This window comes from Aquarana catesbeiana, linkage group LG12 (assembly GCF_042186555.1).
Source record: "Aquarana catesbeiana isolate 2022-GZ linkage group LG12, ASM4218655v1, whole genome shotgun sequence".
Taxonomy (NCBI): domain Eukaryota; kingdom Metazoa; phylum Chordata; class Amphibia; order Anura; family Ranidae; genus Aquarana; species Aquarana catesbeiana.
The window spans coordinates 204,824,873-204,850,406 of record NC_133335.1 but is presented as its reverse complement, the minus strand read 5'-3'; the positions used below and the strand labels follow the sequence as shown (position 1 = coordinate 204,850,406).

Here is a 25,534-nt window from a genome sequence, read left to right as displayed (position 1 = left end):
CAGTGGCAGCGTTTGATGGGCACAGTGGCAGCGTTTGATGGGCACAGTGGCAGCAATTGATGGCACAGTGACTGCAATTGATGGGGTTTTTTTTTTTCAGTTTGTTTGCGCCCCCAAAAAAATTTTGAGCACCAGCCGCCACTGGAGCAAAGTAAGAAGTGAGGTCAAGCATACCCTTGTTTATTTTAAAGCCTTTCATTGAGGAAAGGAAAATTCCTTCTTTGCAGTGGGGCTGCCCCCAATTTGCAAGGGCTGAATGCTTGTTCCAGGGTACCAGAAAAAGCAGTTTTACTTACTTGCTACCCTGTTTCCCAGGCAGCTGGCACTCAAATCTTCCTCCCTATGCTCCAGCTGGTGGAATGTCCTTTTGGTGTCCTCACATTCAGTGCAAGACTGCGGGCCCTGCATTATACTTGATGAGGTCAAAAGATCCACGACCGCAGGAGCATTGGGAGAAAAGGCTGAGGACTGGACTAAGAGTGCAGAGGGAGCCCCCGAAAAGTGGATTGGGCAAGAAAAATGTATTTTTCCCGTACCCTAAACCTAAATACGAGGGAAGCCGTCCTCGCCAGGAGAAGCCCGTGATTATCGTTAGTGGCTATAGCAGCCACTAGCAATAATCATAAAAGGATCTGGCAAGTTGATTGATCGATCAACTTGGTATAGTCAGCCTCCCAATTAACAGTTCGAATCGTGTATGGCCGGCCTTAGAACAACAAAGTGTTAAGCTAGTCATAGATGGATAGAATTTTGAACAAAAATTCTGAGGAAAAGTCTTAAGAAAATTTGTACGAAAATTCTCAGGACATTCCAATGTTGTTGTTCCAAAGATTTCGTTTTTTGCTTTTTAACATTTGATTTTTGAATGAATGGACCAAATGAAAACCACATACACTGTTAGAAATTCATTTGTTCGAGGAAATTTTTCCATCCTGCTCCTCTTAATTTTTTCATCACTGAGAAAGTCGATTTCACCTACTAGTGAGTAGAAAAAGGAACAATTGTTTTTAAAACTTTCTTTTACTAAGAATTTTTTCTAATTCTACCTGTGGCCAGCTTAAGATAAGTGGATGAAAATTTCCAATGACTTCAAAGTAATAATTTTTGCCCCACATCTTGTAAGTTTGCCCACGATTCCCACAAAAGCGCTAAAGCTGAGCTTTGAACTAGTGTAAAATGTCACCATATTGCTCACTACCACATACTTCCACTTATCTGCACAACTGGTCACCCTAATGCCGTGTACACACAGGCGGACTTTTTGACCGGACTGGTCAGACGGGACGAATCTGTTGGACAATGCGACCGTGTGTGGGCTTCATCGGACCTGCGGCGGACTTTTTCGGGCGAAAATCAGACGGACTCTAGATTTGAAACATGTTTCAAATCTTTCCGACGGACTCGAGTCCGGTCGAAAAATCCGCTTGTCTGTATGCTAGTCTGACGGAAGAAAACCGACGCTAGGGCAGCTATTGGCTACTGGCTATCAACTTCCTTATTTTAGTCCGGTCGTACGTCATCACGTACGAATCCGTCGGACTTTGGTGTGATCGTGTGTAGGCAAGTCTGTTTGTTCGAAAGTCCGTCGGAAGTCCGTCAAAAGTCTGTCAAAAGTCCATCAGAAAGACCGCCGCACCTTTTTTGCCGAAAAGTCCGCCTGTGTGTACACGGCATAAGCCGTTCCTTATTGCTGCCAAACAAGTCGCAGTTCTTCAACGTCAGAGTTCTCTATTGACAAAGAAAAGTGAGTTCTCTAGTACATAAAATATTGTGCTTTTACCTAACCCCCAGAAAGTTCTGAAAACTTTATTCAATGGGTAAAGAGACACCAACAAAAAAAAAAACAATTTTTCTGTAGAATTTGGGATGGAACCCATATAAAGCTTCTTGCTGTTGTGTATTTTTGTCTTCAAGATGCTGGTCCCCCTTTTTTCTATGATCTCTGGTCCTGCCCCAGGATACAACCTTTCTGGACACAAATATATAGCTTTATGGAAACTACCTTGGGCCTTCCCAAATTAAATTGTTCAAAGGCATGCCCTTTGGGGCTGAATGAGGATCTTCCCTTTAACACTCATACCAAAAAATTGTTAAAGGGATTATACGTTAATACCAAAACAACATCCCAATCACTTGGAAGAGGCCTCTTCCTCCTACCTTGAGTGGAAAAAGATACTCAATTCTGTGCTCCCCCTCCACTACTAGGGTGTCCCAAAAAGTTTTGACAAGATCTGTATATGCTGTAACCAATATAACAATGCAGACAGTTTTTGGTGTAATGGTGCCTTACTTGAGCTGGCCAGGTTTAGATGCCAGCCATAGACATGGGATGACTGTGACCCCATCCAGTTTTTTAGAGTCTGCTGTGTTTGTGGGCACTCTACAATACTTTAGATCAGGGGCGTAACTACCACCATAGCGACCCATGCGGGCGCTATGGGGCCCGCAGCCAAATGGGGCCCAGTGAGGATGAGAGCACCGCCGGCACAGTCTCCCAGCCAGGGGAAGAGAGAGGAGAGAAAGAGGCGAGCTGTCCGTATCAGCAGAGAGCTGAATTGGCCAATGTAATAGCTTTCATTAGAACTTCCAGTGTTCCCGGGGCTCACGTCACATAGTTCCACCTCTTGGCCCGGCGCCTTTGATAGACAGAACGCTGATCCAATGTGGGACGTGTGATGTCATCAAAGGCGTCGGGCCAAGAGGTGGGGCTATGTGACGATGAGCCCCGGGAAGACGGGAAATTTAAATGAAAGCTATTACAGCGGGCAATCCCGCTCTCTGCTGATCCGGGTAGCTTGCCTCTTCCTCTGCATAGGTGGGGCTGTATGGGGCACAGACAGACCAGGCTGTATGGGGCACAGGTCACGCTGTATGGGGCACTGGTCATGCTGTATGGGGCACAGGCAGACCAGGCTGTATGGGGCACAGGTCACGCTGTATGGGGCACAGGTCACGCTGCATTGGGCACAGGTAACGTTGCATGGGGCACAGGTCACGCTGCATGGAGCACAGGTCATGCTGCATTGGGCACAGGTCACGTATGGAACACAGGTCACGCTGTATGGGGCACAGGTCATGCTGCATTGGGCACAGGTCACGCTGCATTGGGCACAGGTAACGTTGCATGGGGCACAGGTCACGCTGCATGGAGCACAGGTCATGCTGCATTGGGCACAGGTCATGCTGCATTGGGCACAGGTCACGTTGTATGGAACACAGGTCACGCTGTATGGGGCACAGGTCATGCTGCATGGGGCACAGGTCACGTTGTATGGAACACAGGTCACGTTGTATGGGGCACAGATCACGCTGTATGGGGCACAGGTCATGCTGCATTGGGCACAGGTCACGTTGTATGGAGCACAGGTCACGCTGTATGGGGCACAGGTCACGCTGTATTGGGCACAGGTACCGCTGTATGGGGCACAGGTCACGCTGCATGGGGCACAGGTCACGCTGCATGGGGCACAGGTCACGCTGTATGGGGCACAGGTCACGCTGTATTGGGCACAGGTCACACTGCATTGTGCACAGGTCACGCTGTATGTGGCACAGCTCACGCTGCATTGACACTAGGGCAGCTGTGGGGGGGGGGGGGCTGTTTGCAGGGGGGCCCCATACAACATTTTGCTATGGGGCCCTGATATTTCTAGTTACGCCCCTGCTTTAGATATCCCTTGGGTGACTGATCTCAGAGTTATGCTTTGAATATCTGGATGCGGCATAAACAAGAGCATCTGGCAGAAATGGCCATGCATGTTTATGTTAAAATACTTCACAGAATATATTTACATTGGTCAGATCTGTCATCCACCAGCTCATGTGTATGCTACATCCTACTGTAGCACATACTGTAATTCCAAGATGTTTAAAGAAGGTCTAATGATCATGGTATATTTTTAGAATGAGGAACTGTTGAAATCCCTAAACACAAGCAATTGAAAACTTTAATCTACATTCCTTTGAATGTTATTTCCCAAGACAGTTGCCCAACACACACTATCAGTCTCACCCATGGCGTCATTGGCAGAAATTAAAATAAAAAGAAACCATTCTGCATGTTATAGTATTAGATATTAAAAGCATGAAATATTGTGAGTCACAGGTGGTGGGCTGCAGGGTGTTTAAGAAATTGCAGTAATTAGTTTTGTAGGATGTGTAAGGCAATTAAGAAATGGAACGATATAACATTAATTTTCTTGCTGCTACACAAATAAACAAATGAGCATCAATGATATGTGTAATCAGCATGTTCAAATTATCAATTATAATTTCCAGGCCCTCAGGGCTAGCTGAGGAGAGTAATATCAGGGCTCAACTTGACTTTCTTTATTTTACATGTGGCCAGATCTGTTAAACATTTTCCAATTTGAAGCCAGTATTAGTAGCAGCAAATTTCATAGTATGATGAGCACCATTAAAGTGTACATAAAGTCTAAAAATTAACTTCTCTTTGCTCCCTATTGGTCTCTTAAGCATACCATTGAAAGTGTTTTGTTAACATCCCCATGAAAATGGATTTTAAATAAAGCTCTGGCCCAAAATGTTACCTGCCATGGTAAACACATAAATGTAGGGGATACATATAGAAAAATGGGCTGCCTTCCCATCAACAGCGTAATTGTCCCCTCTATTTATATACTGAGAAAAAAAAATCTAGTGTTCACCACTTCTTGTAGTGATATGGCAATTCTGCAATCAAATCTTAAACTATGTTATCAGCCCTGCCTAAATTATCTGGGTTACCTTATAATAATGAGATAAGAAGAAGGAAATGTGTTTAGTAGACCTAACGCACTTCCTTACTAGGGTGACAATGCTTATCCTATAGCAGCAATTCCCAACTTGGGTTCCATGGAACCCTATGGTTCCTCCAGATGTTATCAGGGGTACATTGAGCTGTGACTGATTGACCACCCATTTGATGGTGCCTTCATAGTTCTGGGGCCAGTGTCATATGGCAGAGTAAACAGAATGACACCAATGGCCTTTTTAGCTATCTGCAAGGTTGACATTTTGACTGCTACTGTAAAGGAGGCCTTCTTCACATTTGGCCACTGATCCCCCAATTAACTGGTTTTAGAAGGGTTTTCCCAAGACCTAAAAATTATTTCAAGGGTTCCTTAGAGGTAAAAAGGTTGAGGAAGACTATTCTATATATACAGCTCAGTGAATGTTGTCAGCCTTGTACAGGAAGTAGGATTACTGTGTAGATCACTAACACTAGGTAAAAAAAAAAAAAAAAAAGTAAAACCTTGAAAAAGGATGAAATGCATTGGACTGCGATGAATGCAGCCACCACATCTAAGGTAAGCTGCAGTATACTTACAACAACTTACAAAGCCATCCAACTCTTAGCCTCCAGCTACATCACTAGCCTAGACTCAAAATACCAACCTTATCGTTCTTTGATCCTCTTAAGACCTCCTGCTCTCTAGCTCCCTCGTCACCTCCTCCCGCGTTCGCCTCCAGGACTTTTCCAGACCCTCTCCAATTCTATGGAATGCCCTACCCCAATCTGTCAGATTATCTAATACTCTATTAGCTTTTAGACGATCCCTGAAATCCCTCCTTTTCAGAAGCCTATCCTACCCACACCTAACAAATGTATTTTCATTTTCTCCCATCAGCTCATCTCCCACAGGTGTTACCTTTTGTTTCACTTGACCCTCCCTTCTAGATTGTAAACTCTAACGAGCAGGGCCCTCTGATTCCTCCTGTTTTGATTTGTATTGCAACTGTACTGTCTGCCTTCATATTGTAAAGCGCTGCTTTACTATATAAATCTATATAAATATAGACACTATATAAATCCTGTAAAATTAATAATAATATATATGTTGAGGAACCCACAGTCATCAGATAATCTCTCAATCCTGAAAATATGCCAGGATTATCAAAAGCTATTTCATGGGCTACATAAAAAAACATTCTATTCCCTATAGCCTCAGTGCTAAAACGTGTTGTCTAAAATCTTCAGACATTTCAAATCTGGTCGAAGAACACAAAAATGACATTTGATGCCTAAAAAAATAAAGTCTGTGGGAGATAAGATGTGACAGATAGCGTAGGAATAACAGAATAATAGTTTTGCTGAAAGCAGATATACACTGGAGATTAAAATTTGAGAACAACCTATAATCTCCTAAATTTCAACGTTAATGTTTAGTCTTATTTGAAATGATCTAAACAGCAGTAAAAGAGCAGTTTTGTTAAGCATACTTCATGAGTTACACATATTTCGAAGAACAGAATAAAAAAACTTCAATGAGATTTGATAAAGAACATTGATGAAAATTAGAGAACACTTTCAGATACCTCCCAGTTATTAGTGTTAATCTGGCACCTTGTGCTAATTTCTTTAATTATCTGACAATCCCTATTTAACTGGCAGCCTAACTTTCCAGTTTTCGCTGGTTTTGCAAAATGGTGAGCCGTTCTAAAAAGATGGAAACCCTCCGGCAGCAGGTTGCCCAGATGAAGGCCAAAGGGATGACCCTTTTAGCCATAGCAAGAGAAGCTTGTCGTTCCAAATCTGTGATTTCTAGAATACTGCATCTTTACAACGTCATAAACTCTTTCAAGTCCCCCAAGAAGGCTGGTCGTCCACGAAAGACAAATGCAAGAGAGGACGGGATAATGCGGATAATCTCAATGGGCAATTGGTTCAACACCACAGCTGCGATTGCTCGCCAGTTCAGCGCTGAACAGAGTAAGGATCTGTCTCATCATACAGTCAGAGGAGAACTGGGCCAAAGTTCACTTTAGTGACGAAAGAAAGTTTAATTTGATTGGGTCCGATGGGAAACTATGTTCGTCGTTAAACTAGGGAAAGACTGAACCCAAAGAAGTCAGCGAAAGGTGAAGGGGGAAGCGTCATGGATTGGGGGACGTTTTCTGCAGCAGGAGTTGGGCCTCTTATACAGCTACATGGCAGAGCGAATGCAAATGTTTATCAGAACCTTCTTCAACAACATGCAGTTCCTTCCCTGCGCTCCTCACTCAATCAGCCAGCAATTTTCATGTACGACAATGCCCCCTGTCACACTTATTTATATATATATATATATATATATATATATATATATATATATATATATACACACACACACACACATTATATATTAGAAGGTGTGTTTTTAGGGGGAAAAAATGCCTAAGGCATCGTTTCCTGTTATTGTGTGTGGATTGAGCCTATGAAAAGTTTGGCTGAAGTTTTTTATGTAATGGCATGTCATTGCATTACTTGAATAAAGCCTGTTTTAAGGATTTTACACTATTCGGCGTTATCTCTTTGCTGATACGTTACACCGAACACTATGATCCGAGACTGGAGGAGTATTGTTTCCTAGTGGTATCTGGATGACTTCCCTCGTCCTTTGTATGCTGAAGAGAGACCGGGGATGGAGCATATGAGATACATGAGCCCCTTTTCAATCCCCCGTAATAGTTGGTCAACAGTCTTTGGTAAGAGTACATCCATACTTATGGTGGTGGTCTATTCACATGGTGGTGGAATCGAGTGAACCAGAATTTTGCACATATACAATACTGTGAAGGCATTATATGGTGCCGTATTGAAGACACATGGACTGACTTTGCACTTTATTTACCTAAACGCAACACATTGTTTACTATACTTGTTTAGGTGATCATATCTCACTTCAGTGGTGCTGCTATTTATATGATATTGAGTTTGCATACATGAGTGCAGTTTTTCTTGCTTCTTATAAAGTATATTTTGGACTGGTACAACTCACTGGAAAAGCACCTACCATATGAGCACAATCACCCCAACTCCACAATGGTTACAAGGGGACCTGAGTCCAAAAAGTATAGGGAATATAGGGAACATCTAATTCTAATTGTATCTAAGTAGTACCCTTAAGACATGTTTAAAAAATGACCTTTTGTATGGAATATTTTTATGAAAATTAGCAGTGCATTTCCAGGTATGTGAGGGTGCCTAGCTCCTCCTGTGCCCACAGTCTCATACTTGTATATTCACAATGTGAGATCTAAGGTTCTCCTGCCTCTGAATTCTAGTTTGATGAGATTTGGTGATGCTACTTCTATGCTGCCCACTGTTCTCCTTGCTGGAGGCTCTAACACGAGGAAGCAAAGCCCTGCTTCTACCAAGATGGCCACCTCTACATTGAGACACAGTGAGGATCAAGGCATGGCAGGTCATGATTGGGGAAAAGTTCAGCTGGAGGGAGACCACAATAGTGTTTTTTTTGGGGCACGACATTTAAAGCTCAGTTCCTCTTTAATAAGAAACAATATAGTAACTCTGTTAGCACCATCACTATCAACTATTTTGCATCTGTATTTTTGCAGGCGTATTAATCATGCTCCCAGACAGGATCTCCTGATTCACCGCCCTGTTCCTGGCACGTCTCCCACATTCCAAGATTTCACCTATTCCATCCACCCTAGTGGGAGGATTGTATGGCCCGGGGGAAGAAATGCTAAGTTCTATAAATATAGCCAGTGATAACATGTGACTAGCAGCACTGGATTATCAGGTTCATTTTACATTAAATTTTTTCCATATGCATATATTGTCCAAAAGCTTTAATATACACTTTATTTATATAGTACCCAGAATGCCTCTCCAATAATATGACTCTAATGCCGCGTACACACGAGTGGACTTTACGGCAGACTTTGCTCGGCGGACTTTTCGATGGACTTTCTGAATGAACGGACTTGCCTACACACAATCCACCAAAGTCCGTTGAATTCGTACGTGATGACGTACGTTTCAAATCTAAGTCCGTCCAACTTTTGAGAAAACAAAGTCCGCTGGAGCCCACACACGATCGAATTGTCTGACCAAATCCAGTCCGCCGGGCAAAGTCTGCTGTAAAGTCCGCTCGTGTGTACGCGGCATACCTGTCACCAAAACTAGCTAATACCCTGTAAAAAAATTTGAGGTACACTAGTTGGATTTCGCCATAGTAGTCTTCAGATAAGGTGTACTGTCATTAGGGTTAAAGCTGGCGATGAGGCGCAGTGTCTCCTGTGAGGCTTCCTCTCATTGTGTTGTGATCTAAGATAAGAAAATGAAAAGGAACCGCTCCCTCTCCTCGTCCTGTGCACACAAACACTAAGACACATGTATACAGCTGGATCAATCAGTAACCACATCGGGATTATCCACAAATAACTAAAATTCCACCTCTGAGAATAAAGTAAGGGCTTGCTGATACGTGCGGTAGCGAAAAGCGACCCACTGCGCCGTAGCCCCATTTACTTGAATGGGACACCTGCCAAAAGCAACATACCGCTTAACTTTTTGCTTTGGCCGAGAAGCAAGGAATGTGCACAGCCCTAAGCGGCTGTACACCCTGGAGGTCAGGAGAAAGTAAAATCAGGTGGTTGAGCCCCCTGGCCGCTCGTGTGAACAAGCTCTAAGAGACTCATGAAAATCCCTTTATTTTGCATACCCGGAAAAGAGACGCATTGGCACGCTGGGATGGTTTCCCCTATTGTCTTTCAAATCTACTTCTAAGGGCTCTTGGATGCGGCCATACATTAGGGTGTATAGCCATACATTAGGGTGTATAACCTTACAACGAGCCTGTGATTTTTTTCCATTTGGACACTTCGGCATCAGTGCCGCCCCTCCATGAGTGCCACCTTAGACAGCCAGCTCAATTTGCATCATGGTAGGAATGCCCCGGCCCCTCACAGAGATCAGTTTCCTCACCCTGACAAAGTCTTCATCTGCTTTTCTCTTTTTGGAACTAAAATGCTGCCCCATGCGTGAACAGTAGCATTTACCGTACATTCCTGGCTATGTGTACCTGTCTCACTTATCAGTTCCCCTACTCTTAGGCCTGATTCACACCTATGCATTTTTAGTGCTTTTTGCATTTTGCAGATTTGCACTACAGAACATGTTCCATAGGAAACCATGTTAAATGGACTGTAGTGCAAATCTGCAAAATGCAAAAAGCACTAAAAATGCATAGGTGTGAATCCAGCCTTAGGCTGGATTCACACCTATGCATGTTGCTTTTGAGCGTTTTTGGAGTTTTTTTTTTTCATGCTTGCCACGTTTTTGAGCAGCGTTTTTGTAGCGTTTTTACAGCGTTTTTGCCGCGTTTTGCGTTTTTTTTTTTTTTTTTTTTTTACAGTTTTTTTTAAAAAAATAAAAAAAAACAAACAAAAAAAAAAAAACGGCAAAAACGCATCAAAAACGCACCAAAAACGCCGTAAAAACGGTGCACATGCGTTTTTGATGCTGATCCATTGAATTGTATTACATGCAAAACGCTGCATTTTGCATGAAAAAAAGTCCCTGACCCTTTCCAAAAATGCAGAGGTACAAAAAGGCATTGATGTGAACATGTTCCATAGGAACCCATGTTAAAAAATTCCCGTGCATTTCTGCAAAATGCAAAATGCATCAAAAAACGCGCTAGTGTGAATGGAGCCTGAGGCTCGATTCACATCTATGCATGTTGCTTTTGAGCGTTTCTGGAGTTTTTTTTGTGATGCTTGCCATGTTTTTGAGCAGCGTTTTTGCTGCGTTTTTGCGGCGTTTTTGCCGCGTTTTGCGTTTTTTTTACAGTTTTTTTTTTAGACTGTACACAGTCTAAAAAAAAAAATAAAAAATGCAAAACGTATCAAAAACGCTGCGAAAACGCTGCACTTGCGTTTTTGATGCTGGTCCATTGAATTGAAAATGCTGCATTTTGCATGAAAAAAAGTCCCTGACCCTTTCCAAAAACGCAGAGGTACAAAAAGGCATTGATGTGAACATTTTCCATAGGAACCCATGTTAAAAAATTCCCATGCATTTTGGACAAGCATCAAAAACGCAAGTGCACCGTTTTTGCAGCGTTTTTTGCAGCGTTTTTGATGCTTTTTTGATGCGTTTTTGCCGTTTTTTTTTTGTTTTGTTTTTTTAATTTTTTTTTTAGACTGTAAAAAAAAACTGTAAAAAAAAAAAAAAAACGCAAAACGCAAATCGCGGCAAACACGCAGCAAAAACGCCGCAAAAACGCTGCTCAAAAACGTGGCAAGCATGAAAAAAAAACCTCCAAAAACGCTCAAAAGCAACATGCATAGGTGTCAATCGAGCCTGAGGCTCAATTCACACCTATGCATGTTGCTTTTGAGCGTTTTTGGAGGTTTTTTTTCATGCTTGCAACGTTTTTGCCGCGTTTTTGCCGCGTTTTTGCCGCGTTTTTGCCACGTTTTGCGTTTTGCGTTTTTTTTTTTTTTACAGTCTAAAAAAAATTAAAAAAAAAAAAAAAACGGCAAAAACGCATCAAAAACGCTGCAAAAATGCTGCAAAAACGGTGCACTTGCGTTTTTGATGCTTGTCCATTGAATTCTATTACATGCAAAACGCTGCATTTTGCATGAAAAAAAGTCCCTGACCCTTTCCAAAAATGCAGAGTTACAAAAAGGCATTGATGTGAACATGTTCCATAGGAACCCATGTTAAAAAATTCCCATGCATTTCTGCAAAATGCAGGATGCATCAAAAAATGCGCTAGTGTGAATGGAGCCTTAAAGAATGCAGTTAAGGCCCGTTGACACCACATGCAGTGCAGTGCTTTTTTTTCTGTATCAAAAACGCATGGAAAATAGGTTACATGGGTTCCAATGCCATAGTTAACACCAGTGCAATGCATACCAGTACTTTTCAGTTCCAGAAAAAGTACAACATTGCAACGTTGTTTTTTTCCTGCACTGGAGTGCGGCAAAAAGCGTAAAGAATACAGAAAAAATGCTCAGGGGCATCCTCAGCACAGTGAAAAAAAGAGAACAAAATTATCTGCAAGGCATGTGTAAATGCATCAAAAATGCAACAAAAACTTGTTACAAAGTAGAGTAGAGAGGGAAAAGGTTTGAATTTCTGGTAGATTTCTAATGCTGTCTGAGGCCTTGATGTAGAGATTTTTTTCCGTGCTTCATATCCTGGTGACAACACAGTCATCTGGACAGCAATTGAGAGAAAAATCTCCATTAAGGCCATAGACAGCAAGAAAAAGCTGTCAGGGTCTTACCCTTCCTCTACGCTAATGAAAGTATTTTTAACGTGATCTGTGTCCTTCTCAGTGATTTCTCTGCGTTTCTTGTACCACGACACATTTCACAAATGAAAATCATAAAAAGTACAATACCTGTCTGAACAATGAGACTCAGCTGGTCCACTCCTTCTTCATATCCCCGCGGAGAAAATTGCAGCTTGATTTCAAAAGCCTGGCCCCTGCGGACAACCAGTTTCTCACAACCAATATCTCCCGTATGGTGATTGCGATTATTGGTGCCACAGTCCAGATCACTGTTCTCCAGGTACAGAGCTAAAAAGAGAAGAATCATATAAGTATATACAAGTATACTGCATAACAGCATGAAGTATTCTTTGCATGTAGCACCGTCCTAACATAGGATGATAGGTAAAATTCATTTTTTGGCTCCTCTGTAGTCATTGGAGCAGCTATTGATTTCTTTGGGCTGTTTCAGATTTCACAAGCTGCAAGTTTGATTGCTTCCCCCTGCATTCTGGATGCTTCCAGAACATAGAGGGCTGGGAGAATGGGCAGCTGGAATATTTATTGTGTTTCAGTCAATCCCTGGGGAGGTTTCCCAGTAGGTGACTGGGGAAGGTTGCCATCCTCAGGGGCTGCTGCCCCTTTGACACAGTTCTGCTGGAGTCAGCTGATGTTCAATGAGGTCAAAGCTATAGCAGAGCTGAGGGGCCTATTTCAAATTACTCCTGGATGTAAGGATTTGGTCTGGAGGACCCAATGAAAAGTGCCTGGTGGAAACTGGGAGGTTTGCAGCTGCCACGGGAAAACAAACACATAAAGTGGATGTAAACCCCCTCCTATACCCAGTAAAGTGAATAGTCTCAGATGATACACAGAGATGAAACAAATCTCCCTACGTAAGTTTTACATGTATATCTGCTGTCTTTCCCTTTCTACACTCTTTAGAAAGTGCACATCGTGTTACAAATATTTCTTCCCGTTTCAGCAGTGGGAGGGGCATCTGGTCTTACAGTGTGTGAGCTGATTGGAGGAAAGGCACCCCCTCTCCCCCACTCCACATAGGCAGAGGAACGAAGAAACTTGCTGAGCTGTACTATGAATAAACCAGCTCTCTGCTAATCTATCTCTAAGTTCCCTCACCGACACAAATTTCCAGCTTCTTTTATCTTGTGTGTTGCAGAGCTTGTCAGAAGTCATCACGCTGATAACAGGAACGAAGCAGCAGAAGCAAAGGACACTTAGTGCTTTGGAGAGAGATATGTAAACACTACAGATAGATGTGCCCAGGTCAGATTTCATGAATGGGTTTACATCCACTTTAAGTATTGTTGCCTGGTCAAGGGGTATATAATAGGCATAATAGACATTCTAGTTTTCCAGTAAGAAGAAAAAAAAAAGTCATGAAACATGACTCATGAAATATATACAACATCCAAGCTGGACATTAAATATGTTTGATTATCAATAAAAGCGTTCTGTGCCAAAACCCTATTTGTGTTTTTTCTGTCCTGGGGATTGCCAGGTTGCATGCATAAGAACGGCAATCTAGATAGCGTCCACCCACATATACTGTACATACTAATATATATATATATATATATATATATATATATATATATATACACACATATACACAAAATATATATATATATATATATATATATATATATATATATATATATATACTCAATATAATATATATATACAGATCTATACACTATATATATATATATATATATATATATATATATATATATATATACACACACACACACACACACACACACAGTATATTAAAATAAAATATGATGCTGTATTTTATTTCAAAGTCATTGAAATAAAATGTATACTGTATAAGCCTTAACAGTTTCCATATTTAGCTAAAGTAAACTGAACATTAAAATTTTTGGAATGCATAATATCTGGGAAACTCTCAGGGGCTTCCCAAATCGCTGGAATGCTAACTTCTTATTCTGACTGTCTTTCCAGCAGGACAACGACCCTAAACATACAGCCAGAGCTACAATGGAATGGTTTAGATCAAAGCATCATCATTCTTCAGAATGGCCCAGTCAAAGTCCAGACCTAAATCCAATTGAAAATCTGTGGCAAGACTTGAAAATTGCAGTTCGCAGACGCTCTCCATCCAATCTGACAGAACTTGAGCTATTTTACAAAGAAGAATGGGCAATAATGTCCCTCTCTAGATGTGCAAAGCTGGTAGAGACATCCCCAAAAAGACTTGCAGCTGTATTCACGCCACACATTTCAGCTACTTATATGTAAATACTTTATCAAGGCACTTTAAGTACTTCTTCAAGGCACTGTATTTACTGACTTTCTTTCAGTCCTCCTGGAAGTTTTGGGTCCCTCTGCGACCCCCCAAATGAAAAAACCCAACAGGGAAGGTGTCAGTTCCTCCTAATGAGCACAGCAGGTGTGCATACATCCCAACTTTTTGAGATGGGAATGAGGGACACCTACCAGCAAAAGTATGCATAGGACACGCCCCTTGCCACGCCCCCTTAAAGGAGAATTGTACAAAAAAAAAAAAAAAAAACAAGATTGGTTAAACCAACAAGTGCTTTTTTTACCACTACAATTTCTTTATATTGGCTTTTGGCATTTAGAAATGCAGCAATTTAAAAATCAGATGAAAGGTTTAGCACTGGAAAACACTTTTTGATAGATAAAAAGTACATTTTATATACAACTATATGGATCAGACCAAAATGAGGGACAAATGAGGAGGAATGAGGGACAGAGGGACATTTCTCCAAATCAGGGACAGTCCCTCCAAATCAGGGACAGTCCCTCCAAATCAGGGACAGTTGGGAGCTATGGATGTGTGCAACTCAAGTGCAGAGATTCTACCATAGAGTCCCAGAGAAACAGAAGAAACTGTCTGGTTGTTAAACTCTTCATCATCTGCCAAAAGCTGAAAGTTCAGTTGTTTGTGGACTAACACTTTAAATATTGGCTGTATGAGCACCTAAAATAGTTTTGTTAATGGGTCTGAGTGTAGGGAAGGGTTTGGTGTGGTGGGTGGTGGGCATAGCTCTGCTCCTGTACACACCCAGAACGTACACATACTGAACGCCGGCGGTGGGATTAGTGAGTGTAATGCGAGTTTTCCAATATGTCATTGCTGGTCAGGAGAGCGCAGTGCAGTGCAGACACAGGACAACCTCCACAGTCTACTCCTCATTACACATTACACCATGTACTGTACACTGTGCCATTGTTCTTTCAGCAGCTTCAGCCTCTCCACTTGTATCTGTCCTCTCCAGCTCTTTCCTGCCTGATGTTAACCCTGTCCTTACACATGTTCTTTACAGCCTAATCTTTGCTTTCAGTTAAAAGGTTTAGGCCTGGTTCACACCTATGCATTTTGCAGTGCGTTTGCAGATTTGCAGAAATGCACTACAGTCCGTTTAACATTAGTTCCTATGGGTCACGTTTACATCTATGCAGTTTCAACGCGTGTGTTTTTTTTCCTTTTAACGGTGCAGGGACTTATTTACACATAGCGCATTGGCTCCCTAGGCTCCAATGGAATTGCATAAATGTGTGAAAACAGTGGTCTCTCTGCAGAGATCTGACACACCTCTTGCTTAATTAGAGCTAGTGCTCTCCAATCAGCTGCAAGCATGGGCTTTGCTGACTGCAGATTGCATCCAGAGTCAGACGTTAAGGCTATGTTCACACCGTTCCGACTCGAAAGCTGCACAACTTCTGACCCGATTTTGACCTGCGACTTAATGCCCAACTTCCATGGGACTTCAATGAAAGGGATCCGACTTTGAGTCTGGTGTACATGTTGAGGGGGAACCTCACACCAAAATAAAAAAAAAACACGGCCTGGCGGCCCCCCCTTCCAAGACCATACCAGACCAATAGTATGGATTTTAAGGGTGAACCGCAACCCCAAAATAAAAAATAAAATAAAAAAACCATACCAGACCCTCATCCGAGCATTCAGCCTGGCAGGTCAGGAAAGGGGGGGGGGGGTGACGTCCCCTGAATCACCACGCCCCATGGCTATATAAGCAATGGCAGAAACCGGACCTGATATAACAGCGGGAGTCAGCGTCAGAGGAAGACCGAGCTGGCAGAGAAAGTCATCGGCGGAGGGAGAAGAAGTGGGAGAATACGACGGGGACATTCTTCATTTTTATTAAAGGACTTTTCTAAAACCCTCTCTTGTTTAGTTGTAACACTACACTTTTTTTTGGGTGAATGGGTAGGGGTAAAATGTACCCCATACTGATTCACATGGGAGGGAAGTGTGATCTGGGGGATTCCAGATTCTGATAAGGCCAGGGTTGTCGGGAAGAGGCCCTTGTCCCCTTGTCACCATCAAGATGAGGACAAGGTGCTTTGGGTTGGGGGGTGCTCAGATAGGGGCCCAGTATGGATTTGGGGGGATCCCATGCATTTTTTTTGTTAGATTTTGGCATGGGGGTTTCCCTTAAAATCTATACCAGACTGAAGGGTCTGGTATGGTCTTGGGGGGGGGGGGGCCTCACACCGTTTTTCTTTTTTTTTATTTTGGCGTGGGTTCCCCCTTCAAGATCCATACCAGACTCAAAGGGCCTGGTATGGATCTGGGGGGGGGGACCCAACGCCTCAGAGCACAAGTCGTATGCCACAAGTTGGATCAGTTAAGATGATCCCAACTTCTATTCAAATCAATGGGCTGAAATTGTGCCCGAGTCAGACCAAAGTAGTGCAGGATGCATTTTCAAAGTCAGACCAATTAAGACGGCTCTCATAGGGAACCATTGATTTTGACATTTCATGCGACTTGTGCTCTGGAAGTCGAAACGCATGTCGGACCAGCGTGAACCGGTCAGGATACAAATAAATAGCCTGCTAACAGATAAAATAGCAAAACCAGCTTTTGTTACAATATTCAGTTTCAAGTTAAGGGTTCCCCATGCTACTAGACACACTCAATCTGATGGCCAGCATTATTCATCTCACATCTCTGAGCCCAGGATGTCCTAGACCCAGAACAAAAGAGGGGGAATCCGTGTAACTGCACGTCCATGTAGTCCCTAGAAATCAGTGTAAGAGCGGCAACCTCAGCCTGGACTCCAGCCAGGCCATGCCCCCAGTCCTGGACCCACCCTTGCTTGTGACTGGACAGTGAAAGGAGAAGCAGCACAGTGATCAGATCATCTCTCAATCACTCTGCTTTCTCCTCCTGTCAGCACATGAACTGATTGGCTCAGGGTGCTGCTTCTTCCTTTCGCACTCCAGCTCTGCTGCACAGCAGCTGATATCAGGTCACATTCAGGTACTTACACTACTTACATTTACCAAATACATTTACCAATGTATTAATTAATACAGAGCTGCATTCACCTGTGTCATTCAAACCTACATTGCGTTTAGCTTTAAGGTGGATGTAATCCCTAACAATGAACATTGGTGCCTTTTGCTCTGTTAAGTATACCACAGAATGAATCTTATTACATCTATTCAAAGAGTGCCAAAAATTCCTGTGAATCGTGCCAGAAATCCTAAGCGCTGATAACATCCTGTGCTACATTGTTCCTGTTCCAGGTAATCTTTGTGAACTGCAGAAAACCTCCTGTAGTCATAAAACAGCTTCTGTCATAGGTGAATGACAACTCTGCTCCTTTATACACTAGTAAGCTGAGTGTTGTCACAAAGGATAGGAAGTATGTCACTGACAGGGTCACCTGGTGAAAACAGGAAAACATATAGAAGACTAATTAAAGCTGCACGATTAATCGGTAAAGAATCGAGATCGCGATTTAACTCTCCTCCCATCTTAAAAAAGCTTTTTCCCGATTCTATGTAACAAGTGCAGAGAGTTCTCTGCTCACTTCTGACAGCTGACAAAATAAAAAAAATAAAAAGTCCAGGCAGCCTGCCAATTTTTTTCACAACATGCTTATGCCCCGTACACACGCTCTGAAAATCGGACGACAGATCGTCCGTTTTTTTTTTTTTTTGCATGCTAGTTGTGTATCGAACCTGAAGAGTTTACTAAAGTAACGAAAATTCTCGTACGACAGAATAAAAGAATCGGAGGTGATGTCATGTGTTGTGATGTATTTGTATTGTTTTTTCAGACGACAACTGTACTGATTAGATGAAAATCGTACGATCTGGTATCGTACGAAAAAAAAAACCTTGCGTTTGTCCAATCGGATAATCTTGGATCAACTGTCGTGATCGACTCTCGAAAGCTTTGTACTAACGATCCGATTATCGTACGATCGTGTGTACGGGCCATTAGGCTGAGATAAAGAGAAACATTGTATCTTCTGTTCTTTTAGATCAAAGGAATGAACTTTGGTCTGTAAATGAGGTCAGTTTAACCACTAAACCTTTTTCTGGCATTTGTTGCTTACAAAAAGTAAAATCATTTTTTTTGCTGGAAAATTACTTAGAACCCCCAAACATTATATATTTATTTTTATCAGAGACCCTAGAGAATAAAATGGCAGTTGTTACAATATTTTATGACACACTGTATTTGCACAGCGGCCTTTCAAACACAATTTTTTTGGAAAAAATACACTTAAATGAATTTAAAAAAATACTAAACAGTAAAGTTAGCCCAATTTTTTTGTATAATGTTCAAGATTAAGTTACGCCGCGAGAATCGTGATTTTTATTCTAAGCAAAAAAATTGTGATTCTCATTTTAGCCAGAATCGTGCAGTTCTAAGACTAATGCAGCCACCACATCTAAAGATGGCCATATACACGCCATGGTATATATTCCAACAAACACTACATCTGATTGAACAATCTCCTTTAGGCTGGCCATACATTATACAATTTTCTTCTACAACTTTCCTTTAGATTTACCAAAACCATATAATATGAGGTCACACCTAAACACTTTCAATGTTGATTGCAATCAGTGAGGCCCTTGTACTACATAGTTGAAGGTAAATCTAAAGAAAATTTAACAAGAAAATTGTATCATGTATGGCCAGCTTTAGATTACTAAAACAATGTAATATGAGGACACACCTAAACAATCTATTCAGTTTGTGTCCAGTCAGGCAGGTGTTTGCATTACAAAGCTGTTGGTCAATCTAAAGAACATTGTACAATCAGATTGTATAGTGTATGGCCAGCATTAGATTTACCAAAACTGAAAGAAAACTATGATGGGCACAGTGGCTAAGGCAAGCCATACATCATTTGGTTTTCTTTCTTTCCACCATGGGTGGAAGGAAAGAAAAGAGCTTGATTCACCCATCAACACTTATTGTGGAATCCCTCCTGTAGTGCTATTGTGTTCTGCCAGCGAAGAGCCTTCCTGGCCGCCAGAACACAATGATTACTGCTAGAAGCTATAGCTGCCGGCAGTAATCGCTTGGGAAAAGTCCAACAGGCTGGTTGTACTCAAATTGATGGATAAACATGGATACAACCATAGATGGATCACATTTCGGAATGTCCCTGCTGAACCGGATAAGATTTGATCCATCTGTGGTTAGTTTTAGCAGTTTGCACCTCCACCTAGCAGCACTAGGATCATTGGTTTCGAATCCCAACCATGACACTACCTGCCTGGAGTTTGCATGTTCTCCCTGTGCCTGCGTGGGTTTCCTCCGGGTACTCCATTTTCCTCCCACACTACAAAGACATGCTGGTAGGTTAATTGGCTCCTGTCTAGAGCGCAGGGGGAAGGCGAGCATCGCCGGAAGGCAGGTTGTATGGGTGTCCTCCTCCCAGCACTCATGTAGGGGAAGAGAGGAGAGCAGGTGGCTGGATGATCAGAGCACGAGGAGCATCGCTAGCAACTTTCATTTCAATAGCAGAGTGTTCCCCGCACTCGTTGTCACACACAGCCCCGCCCCCAGGGACTTTAATAAGCGGATCATCCGTCCAATCCCGGGACGAGTGACATGTATCGAAGTTCCCCGGCCGGGGGGGGCGAGGCTGTATGTGACGCCGAACAATGGGAACACACTGCTCGAAATGAAAGCTGTTCCACTGATGTTCCTCGGCTCTCTGATCATCCTCTCCCCTGCATGGTGGACACTGGGAGGCTGAATGGTGGACACTGGGAGGCTGCATGATGGACACGGTGAGGCTGCATGGTGGACACAGGTGAGGCTGCATGGTGGACACAGGTGAGGCTGCATGGTGGACACTGGTGAGGCTGCATGGTGGACACAGGTGAGGCTGCATTGATGGGCACGGATAAAGTTGTTAATATTTATTTTTAGAACTTAATTCTGCATAAAACATTTAAGTGTCATTTCATGAGATAATTTATGTGGGCGTGTTTAGGGGTGGAATTAGGGGCGAGGCATGGTAGGGGTTGGCTGGGACAACTGGTGGTAAGTAACCCTTGAGGCCTGGCTAGTAGCTCAGGACTTGAAATTTTGAGCTTTTTTTCAGCTGGAGCTTGGTGGAACTCAGTTCCACCACCTCTGGCTCAAGCCCTGTGCTGCCTGCTCAGCACTATTACCTGTAAACACAAAGTCTGACTTCTGTGTTTACAAGTGACAGCTTGTCTCTCAGCAGTCCCCACAAATCTGGTCTCCTTAGTGGCTCCCACTGAGTGCAGGATGGGGACAAGGGGGATGTGGGTGCCTGGGGTGCAGTGCAGATGCCGACACCCCCACAGGATGATCTCCCTGCAAGTGAGAGAGGCAGAGGCATTTAAAGTGTGTCGGGAGGTCCAAAAGCAAGCTGGGAAGAGGGGTGAAAGTGAGATGTGGATGGGGATGCAGAGGTAAATGGCTATAATGGCAACAGAAACTACCCAAATGACCCTGATCAAAGGTTTACATACCCTGGTGATTTTGGCCTGATAACATGCACACAAGTTGACACAAAGGGGTTTGAATGGCTATTAAAGGTAACCATCCTCACCTGTGATCTGTTTGCTTGTAATTAGTGTGTGTGTATAAAAGGTCAATGAGTTTCTGGACTTCTGACAGACCCTTGCATCTTTCATCCAGTGCTGCACTGATGTTTCTGGATTCTGAGTCATGGGGAAAGCAAAATAATTGTCAAAGGTAGTTGAACTGAATAAAACAGGAAAGGGATATAAAAAGATATCCAAGGAATTGAGAATGTCAATCAGCAGTGTTCAAACTCTAATCAAGAAGTGGAAAATGAGGGGTTCTGTTGAAACCAAACCACGGTCAGGTAGACCAACTAAGATTTCAGCCACAACTGCCAGGAAAATTGTTCGGGATGCAAAGAAAACCCACAAATAACTTCAGGTGAAATACAGGACTCTCTGAAAACATGTGGTGTGGCTGTTTTAAGATGCACAATAAGGAGGCACTTGAAGAAAGATGGGCTGCATGGTCGAATCGCCAGAAGAAAGTCATTACTACGCAAATGCAACAAAGTATACTGCTTACAATACACCAAACAGCACAGAGACAAGCCTCAAACCTTCTGGCACAAAGTCATTTGGAGTGATGAGACCAAAATTGAGCTTTTTGGCCACAACCATAAAGGCTTCATTTGGAGAGGAGTCAACAAAGCCTATAATGAAAGGTATGGAGTTGGATCGCCGATGTTTTGGGGATGTGTGAGCTACAAAGACACAGGAAATTTGGTCAAAATTGTTGGCAAAATGAATACAGTATGTTATCAAAAAATACTGGAGGGACATTTGCATTCATCGGCCAGGAAGCTGCTTATAAGATGTACTTGGACATTCCAACATGACAATGATCCAAAACACAAGGCCAAGTCGACCTGTCATTGGCTACAGCAGAATAAAGTGAAGGTTGTGAAGTGGCCATCTCAGTCTCCTGACCTCAATATAATTGAGCCACTCTGGGGAGATCTCAAACGTGCAGTTCATGCAAGACAGCCCAAGAATTTACAGGAACTGGAGGCTTTTTGCCAGGAGGAATGGGCAGCTTTACCATCTGAAAAGATAAAAAGCCTCATCCAAAAATACGTCAAGCTGTCATTGATGTTAAAGGGGGCAATACACGGTATTAAGAACTGGGGTATGTAAACTTTTGATCAGGGTCATTTGGGTAGTTTCTGTTGCCATTATGATTTAAAAAGAGTAAACACAGTTGATCGATAATAAATGGCTTCAGCCAAACAATAACCATGAGTGGAAGAAAAGTTTTTGTGTTAGGAGAATCTCTGCAGCAACTCCAGAGTTACCATGGGCCTCTTGGCTGCTTCTCTGATTAATGCTCTCTTTGCCCGACCTGTCAGTTTAGGTGGACGGCCATGTCATGGTAGGTTTGCAGCTGTGCCATTGTGTTATTTTTGGATGATGGATGGAACAGTGCTCCGTGAGATGTTCAAAGCTTGGGATATTTTTTTTTAAACCTAACCCTGTTTTAAATTTCTCCACAACTTTATCCCTGACCTGTCTGATGTGTTCCTTGACCTTCATGATACTGTTCGTTCACTAAGGTTCTCTAACAAACCTCCAAGGGCTTCACAGAACAGCTGTATTTATACTGAGATTAAATTACACACAGGTGGACTCTATTTACTAATTAGGTGACTTCTGAAGGCAATTGGTTCCACTAGATTTTAGTTAGGGGTGTCAGAGTAAAGGGGGCTGAATTCAAAGACACGCCATACTTTTCACATATTTATTTGTAAAAAAAAAAAATTAAAACCATTTATCATTTTCCTTCCACTTTACAATTATGTGCCGCTTTGTATTGGTCTATCACATAAAATTCCAATAAATTAAATAAAAATATTGGACAAAACGTAGAAAATTTCAATGGGTATGAATACTTTTTCAAGGCAGCGTATGCCCACCATAAAGCAGAGTGTACAACGAAATTCTACAGTGTATGGCCAGCATAAGGATTAACAAGTTGCAATATATTAGTTTTTAGTTTTTGGGTTTAGATACACTTTAACGCCCATCCATTGTTACATTTTTCTATGCCTTGTTAAAGACATAAGTGTGATCCCCCCCCCATCATTATTATAAATCATCATCATTAGTAAATCTGACAAAATTTTATAGAAATCCATCCCTTGGCAGAAGACTCTGGTCCCCATTATGTCAGGTTAACCCCATCCAGCCCAGCCAATGTCATTTTAACTGGGTCTTTAGGCCCTATCACATGCCCACTGATTGGCTGATCATCAGAAGCCAGTCCAACCAGCTCCTGGTCATTACTAGAGACTAATGCCGCGTACACACGGTCGGACTTTTCGTCTACAAAAGTCCAACGGACGCTGACGGACTAAAGCTGGCTGGTAATCCGATCGTGTGTGGGCTTCTCCGGACTTTCAACGGACTTTTTTAGCCTCAAATCCGACGGACTTTAGATTTGAAGCATGCTTCAAATCTTTACGTCGTAACTACGACGGACCCCGAAGTCCGCTCGTCTGTATGCTAGTCCGACGGACAAAAAAACGACGCATGCTCATAAGCAAAAACTAAACGGAAGCACTCGGTCTAGTAAAACTAGTGTTCGTATTGTAGGTAGCACATTCATCACGCTGCAAAATCTGTGATCGTTGAATGCAGCGCATTTTATTTCTTCTTTACGAAGGCTCTAAAGAACGAAGGTGTTTTGCTGTTCATAATCAGAGTTCTCCCAAACTGATTTCTGGATTCTTTTTCTCTTTGATCTCATGAATGATATAGTATGCATTTTAAAAACAATGTTTCCATACTAATAATACTTTTTCCCCTTTTTTTTTTTTAGGTTTGTAAAGTTAACACAAAGAACCCATTATTATTTTTTTTTTTTTATAGTGATTATTTTTTAGTTTTTAGATAAAGTTAACCCAAAGCACCGTTTTTGGTTACGTAAATTTTTGGATTTTCAAGACTTACCACTTGAACATTATTAACATTAGTAATGTATTTTTGGTGTGTTTTTTTTCAAACTCAATGAGATTGTTGTCCCTTGTTAATTTAACATTGTGTGTAAAATCAATGATTTCAAAGAAAAAACATAAAGTCTTTTGCTAAACTCAAAAAATGATCCATTTATTCATGGTCAAAATAAAATAAAGAGGAAGTCAACGCTGGAAAAAGTCGGTGTACCAGAAAATTGGGATCTTGCGGAGTCCATATAAGAGGGAGCACAATCTGGTCCAAGAATCCCAGAGATCAACAGCACCAGCAGATGATCTAGATGTCCCCAGACTGTGGTACTACAACAGCCTGCGTCTTCTGTCAGACCAGACTGAACCCAGGTCATCATTTTCTTCTCTTCCCTGCAGCCTTTCCTCCACGCTGCCCTGCAGCCTTCCCTGTAGCCTTCTTTTGAGGCTGTGGCTCTGGTGTTTCAGTTGTGGCAGGAGGAGGAGGAGGAGGAGGAGGAGGAGGGCGGGCTGCCTCATGTAGTTGGGTGTTTTGTGTTAGCGTGCCCTGCAGCCCCTTATGGATTGTTTCCCCAAATAGGCGCTCACAAATGAGGCGCTGCTCCCTATTCATCTGAAGAAGCCTGCTGGCTAAGTAGCAGCCATAGGATTCTTCCGCTTCGGGGGGGCTCCTTAAAAAACGGGTGGCCTCTTGCATGAGGCGCAGGGATGCGTCCTGTGTGACCATCCCCTTCCTGGCCCTTTTTTTGGGAAGGTGGAGGGGAGGCACTTGGGATTCGGTCAGGCTCCTACTGGGCCCAGCCACCTCACTTGGCCCAGCCACCTCACTTGGCCCAGCCACCTCACTGGGAGCAGCCACCTCACTGGGAGCAGCCACCTCCTGCCTGACACTGGGCCCAGCCTCCTCCAGGATGATGGTGAATCCGGCCTCCTCCAGGCTGTCCATGGGCCTGGTCTCCTCCTGCCTGCCACTTTCCCCACATTCCTCCTGGATGGACTCATCCTGTGTATAAAAAAAGGACAATAGTTTGAGTATATTTTTTTGGGTTCATCAATGACACACAGTTTGCTTCTCATGAATAGCAAATTCAATGTGAATACTTCTCTTTAATAAAAGAGTCTAATCAGACACCCTAATTATTTCAAGCAGGTGCCAAACATATTTAGCCACTACTGTCAATTGATATGTATACACAATTTTGAGTGCCAAATTATTTTAGACAATTATAACATCCAGTTAACATCATTAATATTAGTACAGTAAATATTTGTTAAAATAATTTACCTGACTCCAGATGGTCATATCTGGTTCATCCAGGATGGAAGACCCAGCTTGCTCCTCATCAGCCTCTGCTGGGGTGGAGGGAAGGGTGGAGGGAAGGGTTGAAAGTGATGGCCTGGCTTCATTCTGGTCATCCAGAAAACGGAGTTGATTATAGTACCACAGCCTGGGTACATAAACATCATCTGCTGATGCTCCTGATCTCCTTGATTCCTGGATCTTCTTATGCTCCCTCTTATACATGTTCCTCAAGCCCCCAATTTTCTTGAGCAATGTCTCCATTGTTGCTTCCGGGATGGTCGCCTGGACAAAGGCCAGAAGTCTCTCCAGCGTTGACTTCCTCACATGCTTAGCATAATACTGAGGGTGTTTCACCTCCCACAAATTCCTCATCTCTCGATATTTGGAAATAAAAGATGTAAGGAACTCTGGATCCTTAA

At 42.6% G+C, this 25,534-nt stretch overlaps 1 protein-coding gene across 1 annotated transcript in view; it reads right to left on the bottom strand.

The window, feature by feature from the left end:
• Positions 1–25,534, bottom strand: part of TGM2 (transglutaminase 2) — a 118,166-nt gene that overhangs the window by 75,617 nt on the left and 17,015 nt on the right. Inside the window, exon 2 of the mRNA XM_073606538.1 lies at positions 12,147–12,326. Coding sequence (XP_073462639.1) covers positions 12,147–12,326 — 180 coding nt within the window. The remainder of the gene's footprint in view (positions 1–12,146; positions 12,327–25,534) is intronic.